Source organism: Haliotis rubra, unplaced genomic scaffold, assembly GCF_003918875.1.
Source record: "Haliotis rubra isolate DU_JTF1 unplaced genomic scaffold, ASM391887v1 Scf331, whole genome shotgun sequence".
Taxonomy (NCBI): domain Eukaryota; kingdom Metazoa; phylum Mollusca; class Gastropoda; order Lepetellida; family Haliotidae; genus Haliotis; species Haliotis rubra.
Window position 1 is genome coordinate 492,626 of NW_025767004.1, and position 25,926 is coordinate 518,551.

At 44.6% G+C, this 25,926-nt stretch overlaps 1 protein-coding gene across 1 annotated transcript in view; it reads right to left on the bottom strand.

The window, feature by feature from the left end:
* Positions 1-25,746, bottom strand: part of LOC124284229 (chromosome-associated kinesin KIF4A-like) — a 49,868-nt gene extending 24,122 nt beyond the window's left edge. Inside the window, 18 exon segments of the mRNA XM_046720292.1 lie at positions 1,843-1,953; positions 3,319-3,442; positions 8,294-8,397; positions 12,028-12,216; positions 12,643-12,693; positions 13,375-13,434; positions 13,436-13,481; positions 13,999-14,135; positions 14,431-14,491; positions 14,794-14,867; positions 15,383-15,558; positions 15,873-15,992; positions 19,885-19,979; positions 20,326-20,492; positions 22,269-22,358; positions 23,409-23,605; positions 24,568-24,829; positions 25,557-25,746. Coding sequence (XP_046576248.1) covers positions 1,843-1,953; positions 3,319-3,442; positions 8,294-8,397; positions 12,028-12,216; positions 12,643-12,693; positions 13,375-13,434; positions 13,436-13,481; positions 13,999-14,135; positions 14,431-14,491; positions 14,794-14,867; positions 15,383-15,558; positions 15,873-15,992; positions 19,885-19,979; positions 20,326-20,492; positions 22,269-22,358; positions 23,409-23,605; positions 24,568-24,829; positions 25,557-25,559 — 2,067 coding nt within the window. The 5' untranslated portion in view covers positions 25,560-25,746.
* Between the last annotated feature and the right edge of the window lie 180 nt (positions 25,747-25,926).

Below are 25,926 nucleotides of genomic sequence, written 5' to 3' on the forward strand. Positions count from 1 at the left end.
CAATACCATGTAACCTTCTTGGCCCAATACCATGTAACCTTACTTGACACAATAGTATGTAACCTTCTTGGCCCAATAACCATGTGTAACCTCCTTGGACCAATACCATGTAACCCTTCTTGGCCCAATACCATGTAACCTTCTTGGCCCAATACCATGTAACCTTCTTGCCCAATACCATGTAACCTACTTGGCCCAATACCATGTAACCTTACTTGGCCCAATACCATGTAACCTTCTTGGTAACCTTCAATACCATGTAACCTTCTTGGCCCAATACCATGTAACCCTATACCATGTAACCTACTTGGCCCCCATGTAACCTTCTTGGCCCAACCATGTAATGTAACCTTCTTGGCCCAATACCATGTAACCATGTAACCTAACTTGGACCAATACCATGTAACCTTCTTGGCCCAATACCATGTAACCTACTTGGCCCAATACCATGTAACCTTCTTGGCCCAATACCATGTAACCTTCCATGTAACCTACTTGGCCCAATACCATGTAACCTACTTGGCCCAATACCATGTAACCTACTTGGCCCAATACCATGTAACCTTCTTGGCCCAATACCATGTAACCTTCTTGGCCCAATACCATGTAACCTACTTGGCCCAATACCATGTAACCTTCCATGTAACCTTCTTGGCCCAATACCATGTAACCTTCTTGGCCCAATACCATGTAACCTTCTTGGCCCAATACCATGTAACCTTCTTGGCCCAATACCATGTAACCATGTAACCTTTTGGCCCAATACCATGTAACCTTCTTGGCCCAATACCATGTAACCTTCTTGGCCCAATACCATGTAACCTTCTTGGCCCAATACCATGTAACCTTCTTGGCCCAATACCATGTAACCTTACTTGGCCCAATACCATGTAACCTACTTGGTAACCCCACCATACCATGTAACCTTCTTGGCCCAATACCATGTTACTTGACACAATACCATGTAACCTTCTTGGCCCAATACCATGTAACCTTCTTCTTGGCCCAATAATACCATGACCCAATAACATGTAACCTTCTTGGCCCAATACCATGTAACCTACTTGGCCCAATACCATGTAACCTACTTGGCCCAATACCATGTAACCTTCTTGGCCCAATACCATGTAACCTTCTTGGCCCAATACCATGTAACCTTCTTGGCCCAATACCATGTAACCTACTTGACCCAATACCATGTAACCTTCTTGGCCCAATACCATGTAACCTTCTTGGCCCAATACCATGTAACCACTTCCATGTAACCTTCTTGGCCCAATACCATGTAACCTACTTGGTCCAATACCATGTAACCTTCTTGGCCCAATACCATGTAACCTACTTGGTCCAATACCATGTAACCTTCTTGGCCCAATACCATGTAACCTTCTTGGCCCACCATAACCTTGGGTCCAATACCATGTAACCTTCTTTGGCCCAATACCATGTAACCTACTTGGCCCAATACCATGTAACCTTCTTGGCCCAATACCATGTAACCTTCTTGGCCCAATACCATGTAACCTACTTGGCCCAATACCATGTAACCTACTTGGCCCAATACCATTACTTGGCCCAATACCATGTAACCTACTTGGCCCAATACCATGTAACCTACTTGGCCCAATACCATGTTACTTGGCCCAATACCATGTAACCTACTTGACAAAATAGTATGTAACGTATGTGATGCAGACCCCTAGTGATGTGACGTAGATGGCAGTTACCGATGTGACCCTGATGCAATACAACCAATGTAACCCAGATCCATGCGAATGATGTCAACTAGAATCATGTGACCTAAGTGACCCAGATGCCAGTGATGTGACCAGTGTGACCTACCTTCTGCTGCAGCTGTAGCACCTCCTTATCTTTCTGCTGCTTCCACTTCCGGAACGACTCAGCATCCTCCTTGATCTGCTTCATAAGTTTGACTCTCTGGTGCTTCATGGACTGCAGACACAACACAGACATGTTACTAGACATAGATAGACTTCATTAGACAGACACCAACACAGTCAGATCAGTTGTCAGACACAACACAGACACGTTATTAGACATAGGGAGACTTCAGTAGACAGACACCAACAGTCGGGTCAGGTTTCAGACACAACACAGACACGTTATTAGACATAGGGAGACTTCAGTAGACAGGCACCAACAGTCGGGTCAGTAGTCAGACACAACACAGACACGTTATTAGACATAGGGAGACTTCAGTAGACAGGCACCAACATCGGGTCAGCTGTCAGACACAACACAGACACGTTATTAGACATAGGGAGACTTCAGTAGACAGGTACAAACATCGGGTCAGTTGTCAGACACAACACAGACACGTTATTAGACATAGGGAGACTTCAGTAGACTGACACCAACAGTCGGGTCAGTAGTCAGACACAACACAGACACGTTATTAGACATAGGGAGACTTCAGTAGACAGGTACCAACATCGGGTCAGTTGTCAGACACAACACAGACACGTTATTAGACATAGGGAGACTTCAGTAGACAGTAGACAGGTACCAGACAACATCGGGTCAGTTGTCATCGGGACACAACACAGACACGTTATTAGACATAGGGAGACTTCAGTAGACAGGCACCAACATCGGGTCAGTTGTCAGACACAACACAGACACGTTATTAGACATAGGGAGACTTCAGTAGACAGGCACCAACATCGGGTCAGCTGTCAGACACAACACAGACACGTTATTAGACATAGGGAGACTTCAGTAGACAGGTACCAACATCGGGTCAGTTGTCAGACACAACACAGACACGTTATTAGACATAGGGAGACTTCAGTAGACAGGTACCAACATCGGGTCAGTTGTCAGAAGACACAGGCACTTGAGACAATTCCTTTGGGAAGACAAATTGGTTCAATACACCATGGTGTGATATATTGTAAATTTTGGTGTGCTCTACTTAGACTTGTGCTATATTTAGCCTTACAGTAGATTTAAACAGATCAATCTGGAAAGAGCAACAATCACCCGCTTAAGTGTAGACTCTTTTTCTTAGATATATGCTTCACATCTCACATTACATCTTAAGCCACAAGAAGACCAGCATTTGGTGTGATCAGTCCATAATGTGAATACTCAGAGGTTGGATTACTGTTAATCACATTATATTTGAGTTTGTACAGCCACTATATTCTGTACTGCCATAGTGATACTTTTGTAGTCTAATTTTTAGAATTAATAATATCTCCTTTCTTTGCTGTTTATTGGCTCCACACCTGGTTTTTGATTTGCAATTAAGTTTTTAGTTTCAACTTGACAATCAGCACATAGCACATGTTGTACCTGGATGTCTGTGTTGAGCTTCAGAACCTGCTTGTCTGACTGCTCCTTCAACTTCACCATCTTACTCTGCTCCACCATCTTCTTCTTCAACTTCCCCTATCTGTGTCTCTGCAGCTCCTGCATCCTGGAGATACAAGCAGCGTGTACAGGCCCCAGCACTTATAGAGCTTACAGCTCACTGATCCTGAGATACAAGCAGCTGTACAGGCCACTTACCAGCACTTATAGAGCACTTACAGACACACAGCTGTACAACCCTCCAGCACTTACAGACACACAGCTGTACAGGCCTCCAGCACTTCCACAGACTACAGACACACAGCTGTACAGGCCTCCAGCACTTACAGACACACAGGCCTCCAGCAGGTACAGGCCTCCAGCACACTTACAGACACACAGGTGTACAGGCCTCCAGCACTACACAGACACACAGCTGTACAGGCCTCCAGCACTTACAGACACACAGGTGTACAGGCCTCCAGCACTAACAGACACACAGCTGTACAGGCCTCCAGCATACAGCACACACAGGTGTACAGGCACTTACAGACACACAGGTGTACAGGCCACCAGCACTTACAGACACACAGCTGTACAGGCCTCCAGCAGCCTCCAGCACCTACAGACACACAGCTGTACAGGCCTCCAGCACTTACAGACACAGCTGTACAGGCCTCCAGCACTTACAGACACACAGCTGTACAGGCCTCCAGCACTAACAGACACACAGCTGTAGCAGGCCTCCAGCACTTACAGCTGTACAGGGCCTCCAGCACTTACAGACACACAGGTGTACAGGAGCTCCAGCACTAACAGACACACAGCTGTACAGGCCACCAGCACTTACAGACACACAGCTGTAGGCCACAGGAATCCAGCACAGACACACAGCTGTACAGGGCCACCAGCACTAACAGACACACAGCTGTACAGGCCTCCAGCACTTACAGACACACAGCACTAACAGACACACAGCTGTACAGGCCTCCAGCACTAACAGACACACAGCTGTACAGGCCACCAGCACTTACAGACACACAGCTGTACAGGCCTCCAGCACTAACAGACACACAGCTGTACAGGCCACCAGCACTTACAGACACACAGCTGTACAGGCCTCCAGCACTAACAGACACACAGCTGTACAGGCCTCCAGCACTTACAGACACACAGCTGTACAGGCCTCCAGCACTTACAGACACACAGCTGTACAGGCCTCCAGCACTTACAGACACACAGCTGTACAGGCCTCCAGCACTTACAGACACACAGCTGTACAGGCCTCCAGCACAGCTGTACAGGCCTCCAGCACTTACAGACACACAGCTGTACAGGCCTCCAGCACTTACAGACACACACAGCTGTACAGGCCAGGCCTCCAGCACTAACAGACACACACACAGGCCTCCAGTACAGACACAGTACAGGCCTCCAGCACTTACAGACACACAGCTGTACAGGGCCTCCAGCACTTACAGACACACAGCTGTACAGGCCTCCAGCACCTCCAGCACTAACAGACACACAGCTGTACAGGTACACACACACAGCTGTACAGGCCTCCAGCACTTACAGACACACAGCTGTACAGGCCTCCAGCACTTACAGACACACAGCTGTACAGGCCTCCAGCACTTACAGACACACAGGTGTACAGGCCTCCAGCACTTACAGACACACAGGTGTACAGGCCTCCAGCACTTACAGACACACAGCTGTACAGGCCTCCAGCACTTACAGACACACAGCTGTACAGGCCACCAGCACTTACAGCACTGTACAGGCCTCCAGCACCTCAGACACACAGCTGTACAGGCCTCCAGCACTTACAGACACACAGGTGTACAGGCCTCCAGCACTTACAGACACACAGCTGTACAGGCCACCAGCACTTACACACACACAGCTGTACAGGCCTCCAGCACTAACAGACACACAGCTGTACAGGCCTCCAGCACTTACAGACACACAGCTGTACAGGCCAGGCCACCAGCACTTACAGACACACAGCTGTACAAGCCTCCAGCACTTACAGACTTACACACACTGTACAGGCCTCCAGCACTTACAGACACACAGCTGTACAGGCCTCCAGCACTTACAGACACACAGCTGTACAGGCCTCCAGCACTTACAGACACACAGCTGTACAGGCCACCAGCACTTACAGACACACAGCTGTACAGGCCACCAGCACTAACAGACACACAGGTGACACACACAGCTGTAAAGGCCTCCAGCACTTACAGACACAGCTGTACAGGGCCTGTACAGACACACAGCTGTACAGGCCTCCAGCACTAACAGACACACCCAGGCCTCCAGACACACAGCTGTACAGGCCACCACCACTAACAGACACACAGCTGTACAGGCCTCCAGGCCTCCAGCACTACAGCCTGCAGCAGGCCTTACAGACACACAGACACAGACACACAGCTGTACAGCACTTGAACCTCCAGCAGCACTTAACAGACACACAGCTGTACAGACCTCCAGACACACACAGCTGTACAGGCCTCCAGCACTTACAGACACACAGCTGTACAGGCCACCAGCACTTACAGACACACAGGTGTACAAGCCTCCAGCACTACAGACACACAGCTGTACAGGCTCACCAGCACTTACAGACACACAGCTGTACAGGCCACAGGGCCTGTACAGGCCACCAGCACTTCAGCACAGACACACAGGTGTACAGGCCTCCAGCACTTACAGACACACACACAGCTGTACAGCCTCCAGGACTAACAGACACACAGCTGTACAGGCCACCAGCACTAACAGACACACTGGCTGTACAGGCCTCCAGCACTTACAGACACACAGCTGTACAGGCCTCCAGCACTAACAGACACACAGCTGTACAGGCCTCCAGCACTAACAGACACACAGCTGTACAGGCCTCCAGCACTTACAGACACTTACAGACACACAGCTGTACAGGCCACCAGCACTTACAGACACACAGCTGTACAGGCCACCAGCAGCTAACAGCACTAACACACAGACACAGCCTGACAGCCTATACAGACACACACAGCTGTACAGGCCTCCAGCACTAACAGACACACAGCTGTACAGGCCTCCAGCACTAACAGACACACAGCTGTACAGGCCTCCAGCACTTACAGACACACAGCTGTACAGGCCTCCAGCACTTACAGACACACAGCTGTACAGGCCACCAGCACTTACAGACACACACTGTACAGCCTCCAGCACACAGACACACTGTACAGGCCTCCAGACACACACTGTACAGGCCTCCAGCACTAACAGACACACAGCTGTACAGGCCTCCAGCACACAGCTGTACAGGCCTCCAGCACTAACAGACACACACAGACACACAGCTGTACAGGCCTCCAGCACTTACAGGCCTCCACAGACACACAGCTGTACAGGCCTCCAGCACTTACAGACACACAGCTGTACAGGCCTCCAGCACTTACAGACACACAGCTGTACAGGCCTCCAGCACTTACAGACACACAGCTGTACAGGCCTCCAGCACTTACAGACACACAGCTGTACAGGCCTCCAGCACTGTACAGACACACAGCTGTATAGGCCTCCAGGCCTCCAGCACAGGCCTACAGACACACAGCTGTACAGGCCACCAGCACTTACAGACACACAGTACAGGCCTCCAGCTGTACAGGCCTCCAGCACTAACAGACACAGACTCCACACACAGCAGCTGTACAGGCCTCCTGCACTAACAGCACTTACAGACACACAGCTGTACAGGCCTCCAGCACTTACAGACACACAGCTGTACAGGCCTCCAGCACTTACAGACACACAGCTGTACAGGCCTCCAGCACTTACAGACACACAGCTGTACAGGCCTCCAGCACTTACAGACACACAGCTGTACAGGCCTCCAGCACTTACAGACACACAGCTGTACAGGCCTCCAGCACTTACAGACACACAGCTGTACAGGCCTCCACCACTTACAGACACACAGCTGTACAGGCCTCCAGCACTTACAGACACACAGCTGTACAGGCCTCCAGCACTTATAGAGCACTTACAGACACACAGCTGTACAGGCCACCAGCACTTACAGACACAGCTGTACAGGCCTCCAGCTGTACAGGCCTCCAGCACTTACAGACACACAGCTGTATAGGCCTCCTGCACTAACAGACACACAGCTGTACAGGCCTCCAGCACTTACAGACACACAGCTGTACAGGCCTCCTGCACTAACAGACACACAGCTGTACAGGCCTGCAGCACTTACAGACACACAGCTGTACAGCTGTACAGGCCTCCAGCACTTACAGACACACACTGTACAGCTGTAGCTGTACAGGCCTCCAGCACTTACAGACACACAGCTGTACAGGCCTCCAGCACTTACAGACACACAGCTGTACAGGCCTCCAGCACTTACAGACACACAGCTGTACAGGCCTCCAGCACTTACAGACACACAGCTGTACAGGCCACCAGCACTTACAGACACACAGCTGTACAGGCCTCCAGCACTTACAGACACACAGCTGTACAGGCCACCAGCACTTACAGAGCAATTCCACTGAAGACACACAGCTGTACAGACCATCGGCACTTACACGGCACAGACACACAGCTGTACAGGCCTCCAGCACTTACAGAGCACTTCCACTTACAGAACACCAGCTGCACAGACCATCGGCACTTAACACAGCAGACATACAGCTGTACAGGCCTGCAGCACTTACAGACACACAGCTGTACAGGCCTCCAGCACTTACAGACACACAGCTGTACAGGCCTCCAGCACTTACAGCAACATACATGTGACTGAATATAGAGCATCAACATATATCATACAAACACCAGAAGTAGTACGGATTGTACCCTCCAAGCTACAGCACTTACAGCAACATACATGTGACTGAATATAGAGCATCAACATATATCATACAAACACCAGAAGTAGTATAGATTGTACCCTCCAAGCTACAGGACTTACTTGTTGGCTGCTGAGTTCATCTTGGCATCCATCAGGGCGTGGGAGAGATTCTCCTTCTCTTTCTGCAGATCTGTAATCTCTGTCTCCAGTTCCTTCACCGAGAGCTGGAACACAGAACAGACAGATATAGATACATGTCTAGAGTACATTATTACAGAACAGACACATGTCTAGAGTACATTGTTATAGGACAGTCAGACACATGTCTTGAGTGCATTGTTATAGGACAGACAGACAGACACATGTCTGGAGTACATAGAGACAGACAGACACATGTCTGGAGTACATCGATACAGAACAGACACATGTCTGGAGTACATCGTTATAGGGCAGACAGACACATGTCTTGAGTACATCGTTATACGGACAGACAGACACATGTCTAGAGTACATTGTTACAGAACAGACACATGTCTGGAGTACATTGTTATAGGACAGACAGACATATGTCTTGAGTACATCGTTATAGAACAGACAGACACATGTCTGGAGTACATTGTTATAGGACAGACAGACATATGTCTAGAGTACATTGTTACAGAACAGACACATGTCTAGAGTACATTGTTATAGGACAGACACATGTCTGGAGTACATCGTTATAGGGCAGACAGACACATGTCTAGAGTACATTGTTACAGAACAGACAGACAGACAGACACATGTCTAGAGTACATTGTTATAGGACAGTCAGACACATGTCTAGAGAACATTTTTATAGCAGACAGACACATGTCTAGAGTACATCGTTATAGGGCAGACAGACACATGTCTAGAGTACATTGTTATAGAGCAGACAGACAGACACATGTCTTGAGTACATTGTTATAGGGCAGACAGACACATGTCTGGAGTACATCGTTATAGGACAGACAGACACATGTCTAGAGTACATTGTTATAGGGCAGACAGACACATGTCTAGAGTACATTGTTATAGGGCAAACAGACACATGTCTAGAGTACATTGTTATAGAGCAGACAGACAGACACATGTCTTGAGTACATTGTTATAGGACAGACAGACACATGTCTGGAGTACATTGTTATAGGACAGACAGACACATGTCTAGAGTACATTGTTATAGAACAGACAGACAGACAGACACATGTCTAGAGTACATTGTTATAGAACAGACACATGTCTGGAGACATCGTTATAGGGCAGACAGACACATGTCTAGAGTACATCATTATAGGACAGACAGACACATGTCTGGAGTACATTGTTATAGGACAGACAGACAGACACATGTCTGGAGTACATCGATACAGAACAGACACATGTCTGGAGTACATCGTTATAGGGCAGACAGACACATGTCTGGAGTACATCGTTATAGGGCAGACAGACACACGTCTAGAGTACATTGTTACAGAACAGACACATGTCTAGAGTACATTGTTATAGGACAGACACATGTCTGGAGTACATCGTTATAGGACAGACAGACACATGTCTGGAGTACATCGTTATAGGGCAGACAGACACATGTCTAGAGTACATTGTTATAGAACAGACAGACAGACAGACACATGTCTTGAGTACATTGTTACAGAACAGACACATGTCTAGAGTACATTGTTATAGGACAGTCAGACACATGTCTAGAGTACATTGTTATAGGACAGACAGACACATGTCTGTAGTACATCGTTATAGGACAGACAGACACATGTCTAGAGTACATTGTTATAGAACAGACAGACAGACAGACACATGTCTTGAGTACATTGTTATAGGACAGACAGACACATGTCTGTAGTACATCGTTATAGGACAGACAGACACATGTCTAGAGTACATTGTTATAGAACAGACAGACAGACAGACACATGTCTTGAGTACATTGTTACAGAACAGACAGACATGTCTTGAGTACATTGTTATAGGACAGACAGACAGACAGACTGACAGACAGACAGACAGATGTCTGGAGTACATTGTTATAGGACAGACAGACAGACACATGTCTGGAGTACATCATTATAGGGCAGACAGACACATGTCTGGAGTACATCGTTATAGGACAGACAGACACATGTCTAGAGTACATTGTTATAGAACAGACAGACAGACAGACAGACACATGTCTTGAGTACATCTTGAGTACATTGTTATATAGACAGACAGACAGATGTCTAGAGTACATTGTTATACAGACAGACAGACACATGTCTAGAGTACATTGTTATAGAACAGACAGACAGACAGACAGACACATGTCTGGAGTACATCATTATAGGACAGACAGACACATGTCTGGAGTACATTGTTATAGGACAGACACATGTCTGGAGTACATCGTTATAGGACAGACACATGTCTAGAGTACATTGTTATAGGACAGACACATGTCTGGAGTACATCGTTATAGGACAGACAGCTAGAGTACATTGTTATAGGACAGACAGACAGACAGACACATGTCTAGAGTACATTGTTATAGAACAGACAGACAGACAGACACATGTCTAGAGTACATTGTTATAGAACAGACAGACAGACAGACAGACAGATGTCTGGAGTACATCATTATAGGACAGACAGACAGACACATGTCTGGAGTACATCATTATAGGACAGACAGACACATGTCTGGAGTACATTGTTATAGGACAGACACATGTCTGGAGTACATCGTTATAGGACAGACACATGTCTAGAGTACATTGTTATAGGACAGACACATGTCTGGGGTACATCGTTATAGGACAGACAGACACATGTCTGGAGTACATCATTATAGGACAGACAGACACATGTCTGGAGTACATTGTTATAGGACAGACACATGTCTGGAGTACATTGTTATAGGACAGACACATGTCTAGAGTACATTGTTATAGGACAGACACATGTCTGGAGTACATCGTTATAGGACAGACAGACACATGTCTAGAGTACATTGTTATAGAACAGACAGACAGACAGACAGACACATGTCTTGAGTACATTGTTATAGAACAGACAGACATGTCTTGAGTACATTGTTATAGAACAGACAGACATGTCTAGAGTACATTGTTATAGGACAGTCAGACACATGTCTAGAGAACATTTTTATAGGACAGTCAGACACATGTCTAGAGAACATTTTTATAGGACAGTCAGACACATGTCTAGAGTACATTGTTATAGAACAGACAGACAGACAGACAGACACATGTCTTGAGTACATTGTTATAGAACAGACAGACATGTCTTGAGTACATTGTTATAGAACAGACAGACATGTCTTGAGTACATTGTTATAGAACAGACAGACATGTCTAGAGTACATTGTTATAGGACAGTCAGACACATGTCTAGAGAACATTTTTATAGGACAGTCAGACACATGTCTAGAGAACATTTTTATAGGACAGACACATGTCTAGAGTACATTGTTATAGGACAGACACATGTCTAGAGTACATTGTTATAGAGCAGACAGACAGACACATGTCTTGAGTACATTGTTATAGAACAGACAGACACATGTCTGGAGTACATTGTTATAGGACAGACAGACAGACACATGTCTGGAGTACATCATTATAGGGCAGACAGACACATGTCTGGAGTACATCGTTATAGGACAGTCAGACACATGTGTTCTGACATCTAGGCCCTGCCAAACACTGAACATCAATGGAGTTCTACTGACATCAGTCTCACCCATCACTGAACACCATGGTGTCCACTAACCTCAGGGACCTGTCACATTTCAAACAATGAACCATTCAACTGACCTCATAGTGTTTCTTCATGGTCTCCATCTTGCCATCGTTGTCCGTCATCTGAGACGCCAGCTCCTCCTTCTTGGCCAGGAGTCGGTTCAGCTCCTGAAGCTCCCTGTTCATCTGAGCTTGTTTCAACACATGCTGTGTGGAGATGGCGCGGCTGTCTGGTGTCGACGGCAGAGCCTCTCCGTCGTCATCCTGCCAATGATAAAAGATGTAAAAATGTCAATGCATACATACAGCGAGGAAATACCGGAAGTCAGACTTAGTAAACAGATCACAGATCAAATAGCCTTGGAAAATACACCATAAAGGAATGGTGGCAGCATTCAAACAATTCATTTGTACAACTCCCTACAGTAGTCATGCTCAAAACAAATATACAAAGAGAAGAGTCCCACCTACAAATGTTTGTCAAAGTTGTAGCTTCTAATTATTGTCACCTGATATTTCAGGTCCGTGGAACCCAGTTCCCACTGCAGTAGCAAACAATGGAATATTTTCAAGTGAGACTGGAATATAATATCCAATGAGAAGAGGTATACCATAAGCTGTAACCTCTCCTGCAAGAAAAACTAAATGGCCCCATTGTCACACCCAGCTGGAAGACAAGTAGATACCTACCTCAGGCTCAAGGGATTCATCAATCAAGTCATCACTTCGTTCTTCCTCTGACTGAAACACAGAAAGACAGAAATATGTGTAATATCCACACAGGAAAACTGTAATTTTAGTTCATGCCACATATAATAGTATACCAGACTTTTTAGTTAAACAACTGACTGAAGACATACACCTACATGTACACAGAAACTACTATGGGGCGAGCTGGCTAAGGCGCCAGGCTAGTGATCCAGCGAGGTTGAGGTGTCGGGATCGAGCCCACCTGTGACTGGGTGTAAAAAACCTTGGAGTCAACTTTGTGTGCAGACTCTTTCAGTGTTGTCACAACCCTTAGTGTACAGTACACAACCCTGTGCACTTAAAAGAACCCACGAATCCGTTGGTATTTGACCAGATGGTGGCCACATGAATACGTGCAAACACCTAGTTGCGGGTACAGCAACATGCAGTGAACATGGACAAAGTACTGTGACTATGTGTCCTAGTCCACCCAGCTGTAAATGGGTACTTCGTTAGGATAACGCCACAATAACTCGGTGCGCCTAGTGGCTGCAAGAGTTGTATACTCCCCAGGTAGTTGAGATTGATAATGCGATGTGCCGTTGAGATTGACATCCAATGATCGAGGGAAAAAATACCAGCGCCTTGAGCATGCACTAGTGCGTGGATATGTGAGCTATATAAATATCCTATAATAAATAAATACACAACAGAGGTACAGCTGTTACTCACATCTGTCCTTACGTTGTCTGCCAGTCTCCGCAGCTTCTCCAACTCACCCCTCATCTGGGGGGTTGCTGTCGGCATCGATGCTCTGACTCAGCAGCTCAAAGTCCACTCTGTGTAATGAGTAGAGAAACACTCAAAAATCATAATTATCTCAGAAAATACAAATGGACATGAGCTCTTGTCTACTCCATCATTAGGCCTTCTGTACACACACGCAGGGAGTGAGAGGGACACTATGCTGTTATGCTAAGACCAATGAAAACTTCGAGTGACTAGTTGATTTCTCTAAGTCAGTTTTGACCAGTGTGAGTGATATGGAGAGAAGATATCAGGCTGTTGACTGACTAGCTTGGCAAATACTGCATTCCTTAGGACATATCACATTGTGTCCTTGTGTTTGTACTAGCTTACAACCCTTGAGGTTCTTTTTCAGTAACAGAGGGAGTAAGTTTCTAAAGAAAACAAATTCAAAGCAGGACTTTTCCAGTAATTGTCAGCAAACCCCAAAAGATGTAAGCTTCATCACTTTCACTGATAATGGATAAAGTAACCTCTAACTTGTTGCCCTTCATTTTTTAGCTGAAACTGTTCTCATCACCATCACAACCAGCTACTGCTGTTGCTTACCCCGTGTGTGACTTGAACTCCCGGAGTTTCGACCTCAGTTTGTCCCTGCTCAGTTCTAACTTGATGGACCGTTCCAGGTTGATGGTGTTTTGATCCACTGACGACTGTAGCTCCTTTGTCAGTTTGGTGTTCTCCTCCTGAGGGTCAGACATGGGTGAGTGAGTGAGTGATGCATGTACTTCTGTATGTATCAGTGAGTGCAACAGTTGCCTGTAGGTAGTATGGACCAAGCAAACCAGTGACCAACAATATAGGGGAAGGAATCATGCTCAATGTTGGATACAAAAACTTAACTCCACCAGTTTCAGATGTACCTACATCTACCTTGAAAACCTCATTATCAAAATGCTGACATCGTCAAAGAGATACTTTTGTCAAGTGCATCTTACTGTTATTATTATAGCATTATAAGGACTACAACAAAATGCCCACCTCCAACAGTTTCGTTCTGTCCAGCATGGTCTTGTATTCTGTGCTGCTGCTGTTGACAGGGCTGGACAACAGAAACAATAATCATCTGTTAAATAAAAAGCAGTTCATGACAGCAGTCGACAGTTACCTCAATGTTCAGGCTTTCAGTTCTCTTTCACAAAGACAAAATTGGAAATTTTATAATAAATTGTACAGTTTTATACGATCATTTCCTTGCGGTTGGGGAGTTTGCAAGAGACCAGCTGTAAACATTTCAGATTACCATCTCGAATAATAGTATGTTTTCAAGGTCAGAAAAAGGGTCAGGAAATTTTGCCATATTTCTTTGAAAAGGTAATCAAAAAGATATACTTCAGGTCTTACCTTGACTGTTGTTTGACTGTTACAGTCACGTCCCCTGGACCACCCTGGATCATCTGGACCTGCAGCTGCTGGACCTGGAAATACATGTCATAATGTCATGACTGGGACCTGGTGGCGTAAGTCATTTTGTCATCACTGAAACCTGTTGGTGTAAGTCTTATTGTCATCACTGGGACCTGGTGGTGTAAGTCATATTGTCATCATCTGGACCTGGTGGTGTAGTCATATTGTCATCACTGGGACCTGGTGGTGTAAGTCATATTGTCATCACTGGGACCTGGTGGTGTAAGTCATATTGTCATCAGCAGGACCTGGTGGTGTAAGTCATATTGTCATCAGCAGGACCTGGTGGTGTAAGTCATATTGTCATCAGCAGGACCTGGTGGTGTAAGTCATATTGTCATCAGCAGGACCTGGTGGTGTAAGTCATATTGTCATCAGCAGGACCTGGTGGTGTAAGTCATATTGTCATCAGCAGGACCTGGTGGTGTAAGTCATATTGTCATCAGCAGGACCTGGAGATGTGGCCACTTGTCCAGTGGAGGGTCATGAAGCTAATTTCACAATGTGGTACCAGACATGTTCTCACCAGTGACTTGAGCCGCATGATCTCTTGCTGCTGGGGGTCTCGGTTGATGATGGGCTTGTTCTTGATCTTCCGCGCACGGTCAGCGTACCTCAGTGTGTTGATGGTCTCCTCCATGTTGGAGTCGGCAGGGCTGACACAGGCGATCATCAGGGTGTGGCTGTTGCCGCCCAGCGAGTCTGACAGAGGTGAACACGTGGCACATTATATCGGCTTGTCTATTGTGAACACTTTAGCCGTTTCCAGTTGTTCTGGTGATGTATTCTATGTATTGTGTTGTTGTTAAACAACCAGCAAATAATGAAATCTGGACCACATGAACCAGTGATACATATTATGAGCAGTTTCCTCAGTATTGGGTCACTGTCAGTAAGTCCCTGAGTCAATCCATTCCAGGGTTACCTCAGAACTTCACTACACAATCAAGACTGTGAAACGAGTTTTGTAACAGATGGAATCTGGCCACAAACACCAGCTTCCAGTTGTTACCTACCTTGCAGCAGACGAGTGAGTTTGGAGTCTCGGTAAGGAATGTGGTTCCTCTTCTGACTGTCGTCTCCCAGGGCGCTGATCACGTTACCCAGGGCCAGCAAACCGCGGTTGATGTTGATACCTGCGAGTGAACATATTTTCAGAATAAACCTTTCTTTAAAATTACTATATGACCCAAAATTTGATGAAATAAATATTGCCAGTGAACACCATGATCTGTCAACACTTCACACCAGACAAGAAATGTACATGTGAGTAGGAACGAAATACCCCAATACCATGTTATAAATACAAAGACTTCACAGGATTTATCGACACAAGGAATGAGGGTGTGACCCAGAGGAAAAAAGTACCTTTGTGCAAAATAAAAAGTACACTAGGACTTGAAAGTAAATCAGGGTTCAATTTTTTTTTAAATGTAACTTGCCCTGAAATACACAATGCCGTTTTAGAAAGTGGTCAAATGTAACATATGTTATATTTGGAATTACACTTTAGTAAAGTACAGATTCTAGTACTTTTTGGTTTTTTCTAGTTTTCTAGTTGTCCGACTTCCATTTTGTGGAAGCCGCGGTGGCTGAGCGGTCTAGGCGTCTGACTTTGTGTGCTGGTGATTAGGTGCCTGACTCTGAGGGTGTGGGTTCAAATCCCGGATGGGACTCAACCCAAAAAAGTACTAGAATCTGTACTTTACTAAGAAAGTGTAATCCCAAATATAACATATGTAACTTGCCCTGACTAATTTTCCACTTGCCCTGATTTTTTTTACATAGTTGTGATGATGTTATAATGAAAGAATAAATCAACATGGTATTTGATGTTAATGTTTACTGGACTTATTTCTGCTTTGCAGGTAATAATTGTTATTATTTTTTCATATAGAACATAGGAACATAAATCTCTTGGTGTCTTTAAGATAATTCAATCATGACTTGGAACGAGCTGGTAGTGCTTATGACTGACTGACTGACTGAGTTTGGTTTTACACCGCTTTTAGCAATATTCCAGCAACATCACGGCGGGGGACACCAGAAATGGGCTTAACACATTGTGCCCATGTGGGGAATCGAACCCGGGTCTTCAGCGTGACGAGCCAATGCTTTAACCACTAGGCTACCCCACCGCCCCGGTAGTGCTTATGGAATGTAACAGACAAAACCAACCTTGTGAAAAATATTGTTGATGAAAACAAGTGTTCCAGAATTGTTTGTGTTCGATTATGAGAAAACATGATCGATTACTTGGTCGTTTAGCGACTGCGACCAATCTTCGATTATTTCAATTAATCAGATCACCACTAGTATGTGCGGCTGCTTGTACTAGCCCAGACCGAAGCTGGTTTTATAGTGCTAGCCCACTGAGATACCATGCCGCAGTGAAGCATGAATACCCCACTCAGACACATTATACTGACTCTGAGCTGACCAGTCCTTGATGTACCCATTAATGTTGAGTCCCAGGTAGGGACCAACAAGTACCATATTTTAACATCTTTTGGTATGACGCGATCGGGGATCGAACCCGTGACCTTCCGCTCTCTGGGGGGACGCTCTAACCACTACACCACAGAGGCAGTCTAGTACTTTGAAGTACAGTATTTCAGTGGAGCTTGACTGAAACATTCAAACCTTTTGTCAATATATTTCACAATTACATCAATGAGTGAATTGAAGAACACATCCTGTTTGAAGTTTAAACGTTTTGACTGTCCAATCAGTCGAATCACACCATCAAAAGTACCATCTTGGTGTGAGTACAGATCCATGAAGGCTTTCAGGTTTTCTCCTGTCTCTGGCTGGACTTTTAGTTGGGTAAGTTTCAACATAACACCTTCCATTTCCTGGGCAACTGTAGTGACAAGATGGTCCTCCTTTTAGAACACAAGGGATACTTCAGTGAGTAGAGGGAGCACACCCAACTGAATAAACAATGTCTTAATGAAAGTCACAGTTTATATTTTTGCAAGCCAGCCCTTTGCTTTACAGCTCTGTTCAGTTCGCCCAGTAGCAACAGTTTCAATGTGTTGAATCACTGAATGGAGACTTGTCCAGTAGCAACAGTTTCAATGTGTTGAATCAACTGGAGACTTGTCCAGTAGCAACAGTTTCAATGTGTTGAATCACTGAATGGAGACTTGTCCAGTAGCAACAGTTTCAATGTGTTGAATGACTGAATGGAGACTTGTCCAGTAGCAACAGTTTCAATGTGTTGAATCACTGACTGGAGACTTGTCCAGTAGCAACAGTTTCAATGTGTTGAATCACTGAATGGAGACTTGTCCAGTAGCAACAGTTTCAATGTGTTGAATCACTGACTGGAGACTTGTCCAGTAGCAACAGTTTCAATGTGTTGAATCACTGACTGGAGACTTGTCCAGTAGCAACAGTTTCAATGTGTTGAATCACTGACTGGAGACTTGTCCTGAGAACCCTCACAGCCCTCACTTTGCTTGCCAACCACCTCACATTTTTCACATCACTCATATGAACCAAATCTGTTTCAAAGATCTGAGAAATAGTTTTAAGTTCTCTTCTCATTTTGGGGCTATTGTGGTAGAATTTGAACATCTGTTTCAACATCTCTTCAAGGTTACTCAGTGGCAACAAGCCTTTTACTGCATCCAACACAGACTGCTCAAGCTTGTTTGCTATACACTGACCAGGTACAACATAGGGAGCTTGCCGTTTGATCTTTGCCGCAACTCCTGAATGGTCACCCATCATCACAGAGGCACCGTCAAAGTTTACAGACACTAGTTTGGGCCCCTCATGGTCTTGTGATACAAGCTTTTCATAACTAATGTCATTGATTTCAAGAGCAGTTTTTATTCCATCCAACACCCCATCAGCACTAGCATGATCTAGAGATACAACTGCAGCATGGAATGAAACTGGAACCCCCTGGCTTACGTAACGAAGAAACACAGTTTCCTGTTCAAGAATTGCCGAGACGGTACTCCCATCACTATGAATGGCTACATAGTTTGCTCTATTAATTTCAGACTGGAAGTCTTTTTTTAAACTCTGTGAAATTGCTTGAATAAACTTGCTCGCACCATCATTGTTTCTGTAATTATGTCCACACCAACCCTGTCAAGCAAGTCTAAGTGCATTGCAAAATCACGAAGTTGTTTTCCTTCGCTGGCAATGAGAAAAGCTGTCACAAAACATTTCTCAATTTGATCGTAGTTCTTTTTGTCCATGTTTTTAAAACACTTTAAAAGTTTTCCGTTTGTGTTTACTTTATTGTAACTTGTCCCAGCCTCCAAATCGCTGGTTTCACTGCTATGGATATAACATGACAAACACTCGGCATGAACTGCTGAACTGTCGTGAATCTTCAGATATTCTACTCTGAAGTTTGAGCACCCATTGACAAAAGTGTTCTTTACCCCATGACTCGTGGATACAGACGGAAATCGTGCACAATATTTACAAGTCATAACAGCTTCTTCTTCGTCGTAAAGTAACCATGGCCATTTTGAACACCAAGACTTCTGAAATTGTCTACAACGTTTCTCATTGTCATATTTTTTATCTTTCGACTGTTTGGTGCAAACATCTGCTTCGGTTTCGTCATCCAAGCCTTCCTTTTCAACCCCGTAGCCTATTGTAAAAAACTGTCAATCAGTTTCTGTGACATTCGTCTGCTATTTTGTCTTGGCCTGTCAGTCGACTTGAGTGCATGCTGGCTTTCTCGTCAGTGATTGGTCAGTTATTTATAGAAAAGTTCGCTTCGGTTTCTATAGCCGGAAATAAATAGCAAAGAAAGATTTAGTATCTATTTAGTATCATTGCGAAAGTTACTTCATTTCGCGCTCGTATCGTGTCACATTTGAGGGTTAAAACCGTAAGCATTGCAGAAATTATCTGGTAGCCCACGGACAAGTAAGATACCATTATTTGATCGCCGAAATGAAAACTGACTTGTTTCGGGCATCGGGCGATGGGATTTTTGAACCCATGTAAATCCAGATTAAGCTAAATGTAACTTTCAATGACAACTGACAGTACCTTCTCTAAGTCTCTCTCCTTCTGCATGCGTTCTCTTGATCCGCTCAGAGCCCGCTAAATCCACCAGGTGGAATTTAGCCTTGCAAGAATCCTCTCTGAAACATACAGCCACAATCCTTAGGTGTTACACCAAGATGGCTTTCCTAAATATGCAAAAGTAAATGGTGAAAAAGAATTATTTGGCACATCTTAGAAGTGGATCTTTCAAATTTTCATGTGAAATTGAGTGTTTGACAGGCCAAGAAAGCCACTGTCGCAATACTCCCACAAAGCTTATTTCTCCAATCACCTGAATCTGAATAATCTCCTAAATTTTGAACCTCTTAGAACAGATTATATTCTTTAATTAGGATTATTTAAAACAAGGCATCACTTGACGTTTATGCTTAATTTCAAACTTCAAGATTACATCATAAGGTACTATACTCCACAACTACTTACGGGTCATCCTTACTGACTCTGTCTACAGTTATGGTGAAGATGGCGTGAGATCGGCTCGAGGTGTTGTTCATGGCAGTCGATCCTGTGGTGCGTGAAGATGACCCTTGTGACAGACACTTCATGGTCTCTTCAAAGGACTTCACTTTTACTTCTCTTAAACCAGCTATCTGTAAACAACCTTATAATAAGTTATATTTCTTTATTCAAACATTATTTTTTTTCTTTTTCTATACATCCCCAGAAACAATAATGCCAAAAAATTTTGAAAAGTGGAGGGTCTGAGCATCTATCCTATTAATGTATCAATATAAGTCACCTTTGATGTAATGCCCAGATCCTTACTGTAACCGGTCCATCTTATTGAAGACCTGACCATGGTCCCCACATGAGGTGGTCACACATCCATCTTACTGAAGACCTGACCATGCTCTAAACATGAGGAGGTCACACATCCATCTTACTGAAGACCTGACCATTGTCCACACATGAGGTAGTCACATCCATCTTACTGAAGACTTGACTATGGTCCACACAGTAGGAGGTCACACATCCATCTTATTGAAGACCTGACCATGGTCCACACATGAGGTGGTCAAACATCCATCTTACTGAAGACCTGGCCATGGTCCACACACGAGGTGGTCACACATCCATCTTACTGAAGACCTGGCCATGGTCCACACACGAGGTGGTCACACATCCATCTTACTGAAGACCTGGCCATGGTCCACACACGAGGTGGTCACACATCCATCTTACTGAAGACCTGGCCATGGTCCACACACGAGGTGGTCACACATCCATCTTACTGAAGACCTGATCATGCTCTACACAGGAGGTGGTCACACATCCATCTTACTGGAAGACCTGGCCATGGTCCACACACGAGGTGGTCACACATCCATCTTACTGAAGACCTGACCATGGTCCACACACGAGGTGGTCACACGACTATCTTACTGAAGACCTGATCATGCTCTACACATGAGGAGGTCACACATCCATCTTACTGAAGACCTGACCATGGTCCACACACGAGGTGGTCACACGACTATCTTACTGAAGACCTGATCATGCTCTACACATGAGGAGGTCACATCCATCTTACTGAAGACCTGACCATGGTCCTTACTGAAGACACACACGAGGTGGTCACACATCCATCTTACTGACGACCTGACCATGGTCCACACACGAGGTGGTCACACATCCATCTTACTGAAGACCTGACCATGATCCACACACGAGGTGGTCCCACGACTATCTTACTGAAGACCTGATCATGCTCTACACTGGAGTAGGTCACACATCCATCTTACGGAAGACCTGACCATGGTCCACACACGAGGTGGTCACACATCCATCTTACTGAAGACCTGAGCATGGTCCACACACGAGGTGGTCACACATCCATGTTACTGAAGACCTGAGCACGGTCCACACATGAGGTGGTCACACATCCATCTTACTGAAGACCTGAGCATGGTCCCCACATAGGAGGTCACACATCCATCTTACGGAAGACCTGACCATGGTCCACACATGAGGAGGTCACACATCCATCTTATTGAAGACCTGACCATGGTCCACACATGAGATGGTCACACATCCATCTTACTGAAAACCTGACCATGGTCCACACACGAGGTGGACACACATCCATCTTACTGAAGACCTGACCATGGTCCACACACGAGGTGGTCACACATCCATCTTACTGAAGACCTGACCATGGTCCACACACGAGGAGGTCACACATCCATCTTACTGAAGATCTGACCATGGTCCACACATGAGGTGGTCACATCCATCTTACTGAAGTCATGCACCTACATTGTCTAATTCTGACCTTGTTCATCATCATATAATGACTATTTAACACATGTCAGTGTTAAACAATGTTTAATGTATACAAGTAACAAGAAGAGGTTTGATGAACTTACAGCAATTCCGCCGTTAGCTTCCTCCCTAATGACGAGACACTCTCTCTTGGAGGGATGGCAGAGAAGGTCGTGCAGGTCTTCCTTGTGAATCTGAAACATTTGGAAAACACGTGGACATCAAAAGTAGTTCTTGACCATTGTTGACTGGCCACTACTACAAAGTGAGAGTCTGCTCAGGATAATAGCGTTTGGTAATAAATGACCATACATGATATTTGATGTGCTGCTAGCCTGGTATTCGTAAGATTAGCTATATTAAAAGCAAAAAATGCAAAAGTCAATACTGTTTATTCATTGTAACAATGAGACCAAAATATTTCACCAAAACATCCGGGCAGCGTAAATTATTTGTTATTTTCCGTAATTGTTGTCTTCAAACATTTTCTGGAATGGCTGAAAACTATGAATACACAATGTCATCTAGAAAGTTAGAGCTGTGCCAATTTACACTTATCAGAGAGATACACAAAGTCTGTGGTCCAGACTACCAGTTGTCTGACTTCCATTCTGTGGAAGCTGGCTGAGTGGGTTAGATGGCTGACTTTGTGTGTTGGCAATTATGTGCCTGACTCTGAGAGTGCTGGATCCGATCCCGGATCGGACTCAACCAAACAAAAGTACTAGAATCTGTACTTTACTGAGAAAGTATAATCCCAAATATAATATGTGATGCATTTGACCACTTTCTTAATGGCAACGTGTAAATTAATCATGCTCACGAATCATTTACCAGAAATTTATAATAAGCTGCCTTTGCAGCAGCACACTATGAACATTCCTCTGTGCTGCTCTCTGCCAGGGACCATTGTTAACTGGTAGCCCAAGATATATTTCAGCAGTCAAAGTAATTTCTCAAGAAAAATTCAGAATAAACAATATGTATAAAGAAACATAATTAGGATTCAGCTTACTACTTTTTTCTACATTTGTCATGCCATGCCAGCATGTTTTTTGTGGAGTCCAAGTCTCCAGAATTGTAGAAACTGGAGAGTGAGTAACACTGAGTTTGTATATTATGGAAGTGGGATTAACATTAGGTGGCCATTAGGCAAATTTATAAGGAGCATGGATGCCAAAACTAGAACTAGGTCAAATTTACAAACAAAATTGCCACAAGCAAGAGGTATCTAGGTATCCTACCTCAAGGTACGACACTGAGATATTGAAGTCACTTTCATCTTTCCTCTCATCAATCCCCTGGAAGAGTTCTCGCAACACCCTTGGTATCACCCCCATGTGCTCTTCATCCTGGATCAGAGACGCCTCGTAACATCCTCCCATTGTGAACGTCTTGCCGCTGCCTGTCTGGCCGTACGCCAACACTGTTGCATTGTAACCTGGGACAGAGGAGATCAAAATACTGGAGCCTTGCAGTCTGGGGTCATGGACGTTCATGTGAGTGAGTTTAGTTTTACACTGCACTCAGCAATATTCCAGCTATATGGAGGCGGTCTGTAAATAATAGAGTCTGGGCCAGACAATCCAGTGATCAACAACATGAGCATCGATCTGCACAATTGGGAACTGATGACACGTGGCAACCAAGTCAGCGAGCCTGACAACCCGATCCTGTTAGTCGCCTCTTACGACAAGCATGGGTTACTGAAGGCCAATATTCTAACCCGGACCTTCACGGGTAGGTGGACATTCATGTGATTATGCAGGTGTGCGATGGATGCAGGTTCCATCTATTTAGTTGCGAACACAGTACCAAGCCATAAACGTGTAATGAGTTTGACACTTTCCTTAAAAGTTAGCTCAGTGTTAAAATGTTATTAAGTGCTGTCACTCACTGACTTTGTTCATGTGTTCCTCTGATCTATGATTGAGTCAGGTGCTACATGATATACTCTGCCAGTGAATCAAATGGATTTTCCTAGTAATCATAATGCAAGGTATCTCTTGGAGGCTCCTCATTCTGGCTGTCAAATTCCACCAAAAGACACTATGAACAGATACACTTATCAAACAAACTCTGTGATTTGGAATATTCATGTCAGAATTCTATACACTATACACCTACAAGTTATGAAAGTACAATGGTAAACTGTCTTATGGCATGTGAGCAATAGTCAAACAAATCCTGGCTGCCAATAAATAGTCAAGCCTGGCCACAAGAAATCAGTTGTGAATGACTGAACATTGAGCTGTGCCATAGAAGCATGAAGGCACATCACGACAAGTCACTGGGGCTGACCAGCTAGTCTTTCATATTCAGTTAACGAGAAACATAGGAAACTATGAACCTATTCTTTCTCTTTCATATATTTAGACACTAACTGCAATGACTGATGAATACCTTTAAACAAACTGTCAAGCAGCGGTTTCACTGAGTTTTCATAAACTTCACACTGGTAGTTGGAGGGTTTGAAGACAAAGTCATAGGTGAAGGCACGATCTCGGCCAATCACTATCTGGGGTTCATTCACGGTGAAGTTCACACACAGCTGGCAGCCTTCACCTACTTCCTTCGGGATTAGCGGCCGACATCTAACTGCCACTCTCACCGGAATCACCTTGTCAGCCGGCATCTTGAAACAACCTCTAGTAGAAGATGTTCCCTGTGAACCAGTGCAGGAAACACTTTGTGGTAATTGCTTGAACAAGAAAGGACTTACTATGTTAACATTTTCCACAAATGTTTTCAGTGTCAATTTTCATCAAAACTGAAGGTTGAGAAGGTAAGACTTCCTCCCGTTCCCCCATCCCAAATAATATTTATAAATATACTAAAATTATTAACAAAACTTAACACAACAATTACTAGAGAACTCACAAAATGACTAAAAGTCCAAAATTTAAGTTAGGGTTAGGGTTAGGGTTGGAGGACTGGAAGGAACTCTTTCCGTTGAGAATTATAGCCTTCAGATGGTACTTGTCTGCGATGATGACCATCGTTTGAGTTTTACATATCCTGAGCACAATGACGTCATCTCAGATTATCAGACTAGAAGGAATTTTGAGGGCTGACGATCATCAAATCATCAATTGGAGAAACAGATACATATGTTACCTGTAGGTTTGACAGCAATAGCTTGCCAACATTAAAGAAAACAAACTATAATGAAATATGACCCTGATGAAGTTGGGAGTCACAGAAATAAAGAAGTTGTTCATCCATATATTGTTATCCTTCCTTAGGCCACATGATGCGTAAACTACTGCACGGGTCAGTCACACCATCTAGTAATTTCTAGTGGTTTCTACCATCTAGTAATAGTGGTTTCTTTTGTTTATCAACACCAAAAAACACATCATAATATCTGAAAGTGCGTCCAGCGAGATCACCATTAGGAAAAATCATTACTCCTGCCACTGTACATCATGTGTAGACAGCTGGGTGAGTAGATCAAGGCTGGAGACCGGTATGTTTGTGGCGAGTTCATTCTTCAGCTGACTGATGACCTAGGCAGGTGGGGGTCTGCAGTGGGACACATTTCACAAATGTGTTATGCTCGATCGGTTACACGTAACATAGTAGGCACTATTAGATCATATAATCAACAAAACATATCAATTCTTACCTAGCAATGTCAACAAGAACACATGTAAATTGAGAAACCCGACAACTTTACGATTTGAAATGACCGCCAATGGGCGAGCTGGGCGATTGTCATGTTATTAGCGATTGGTCGACTTCTCACCAGCGCCACCTATC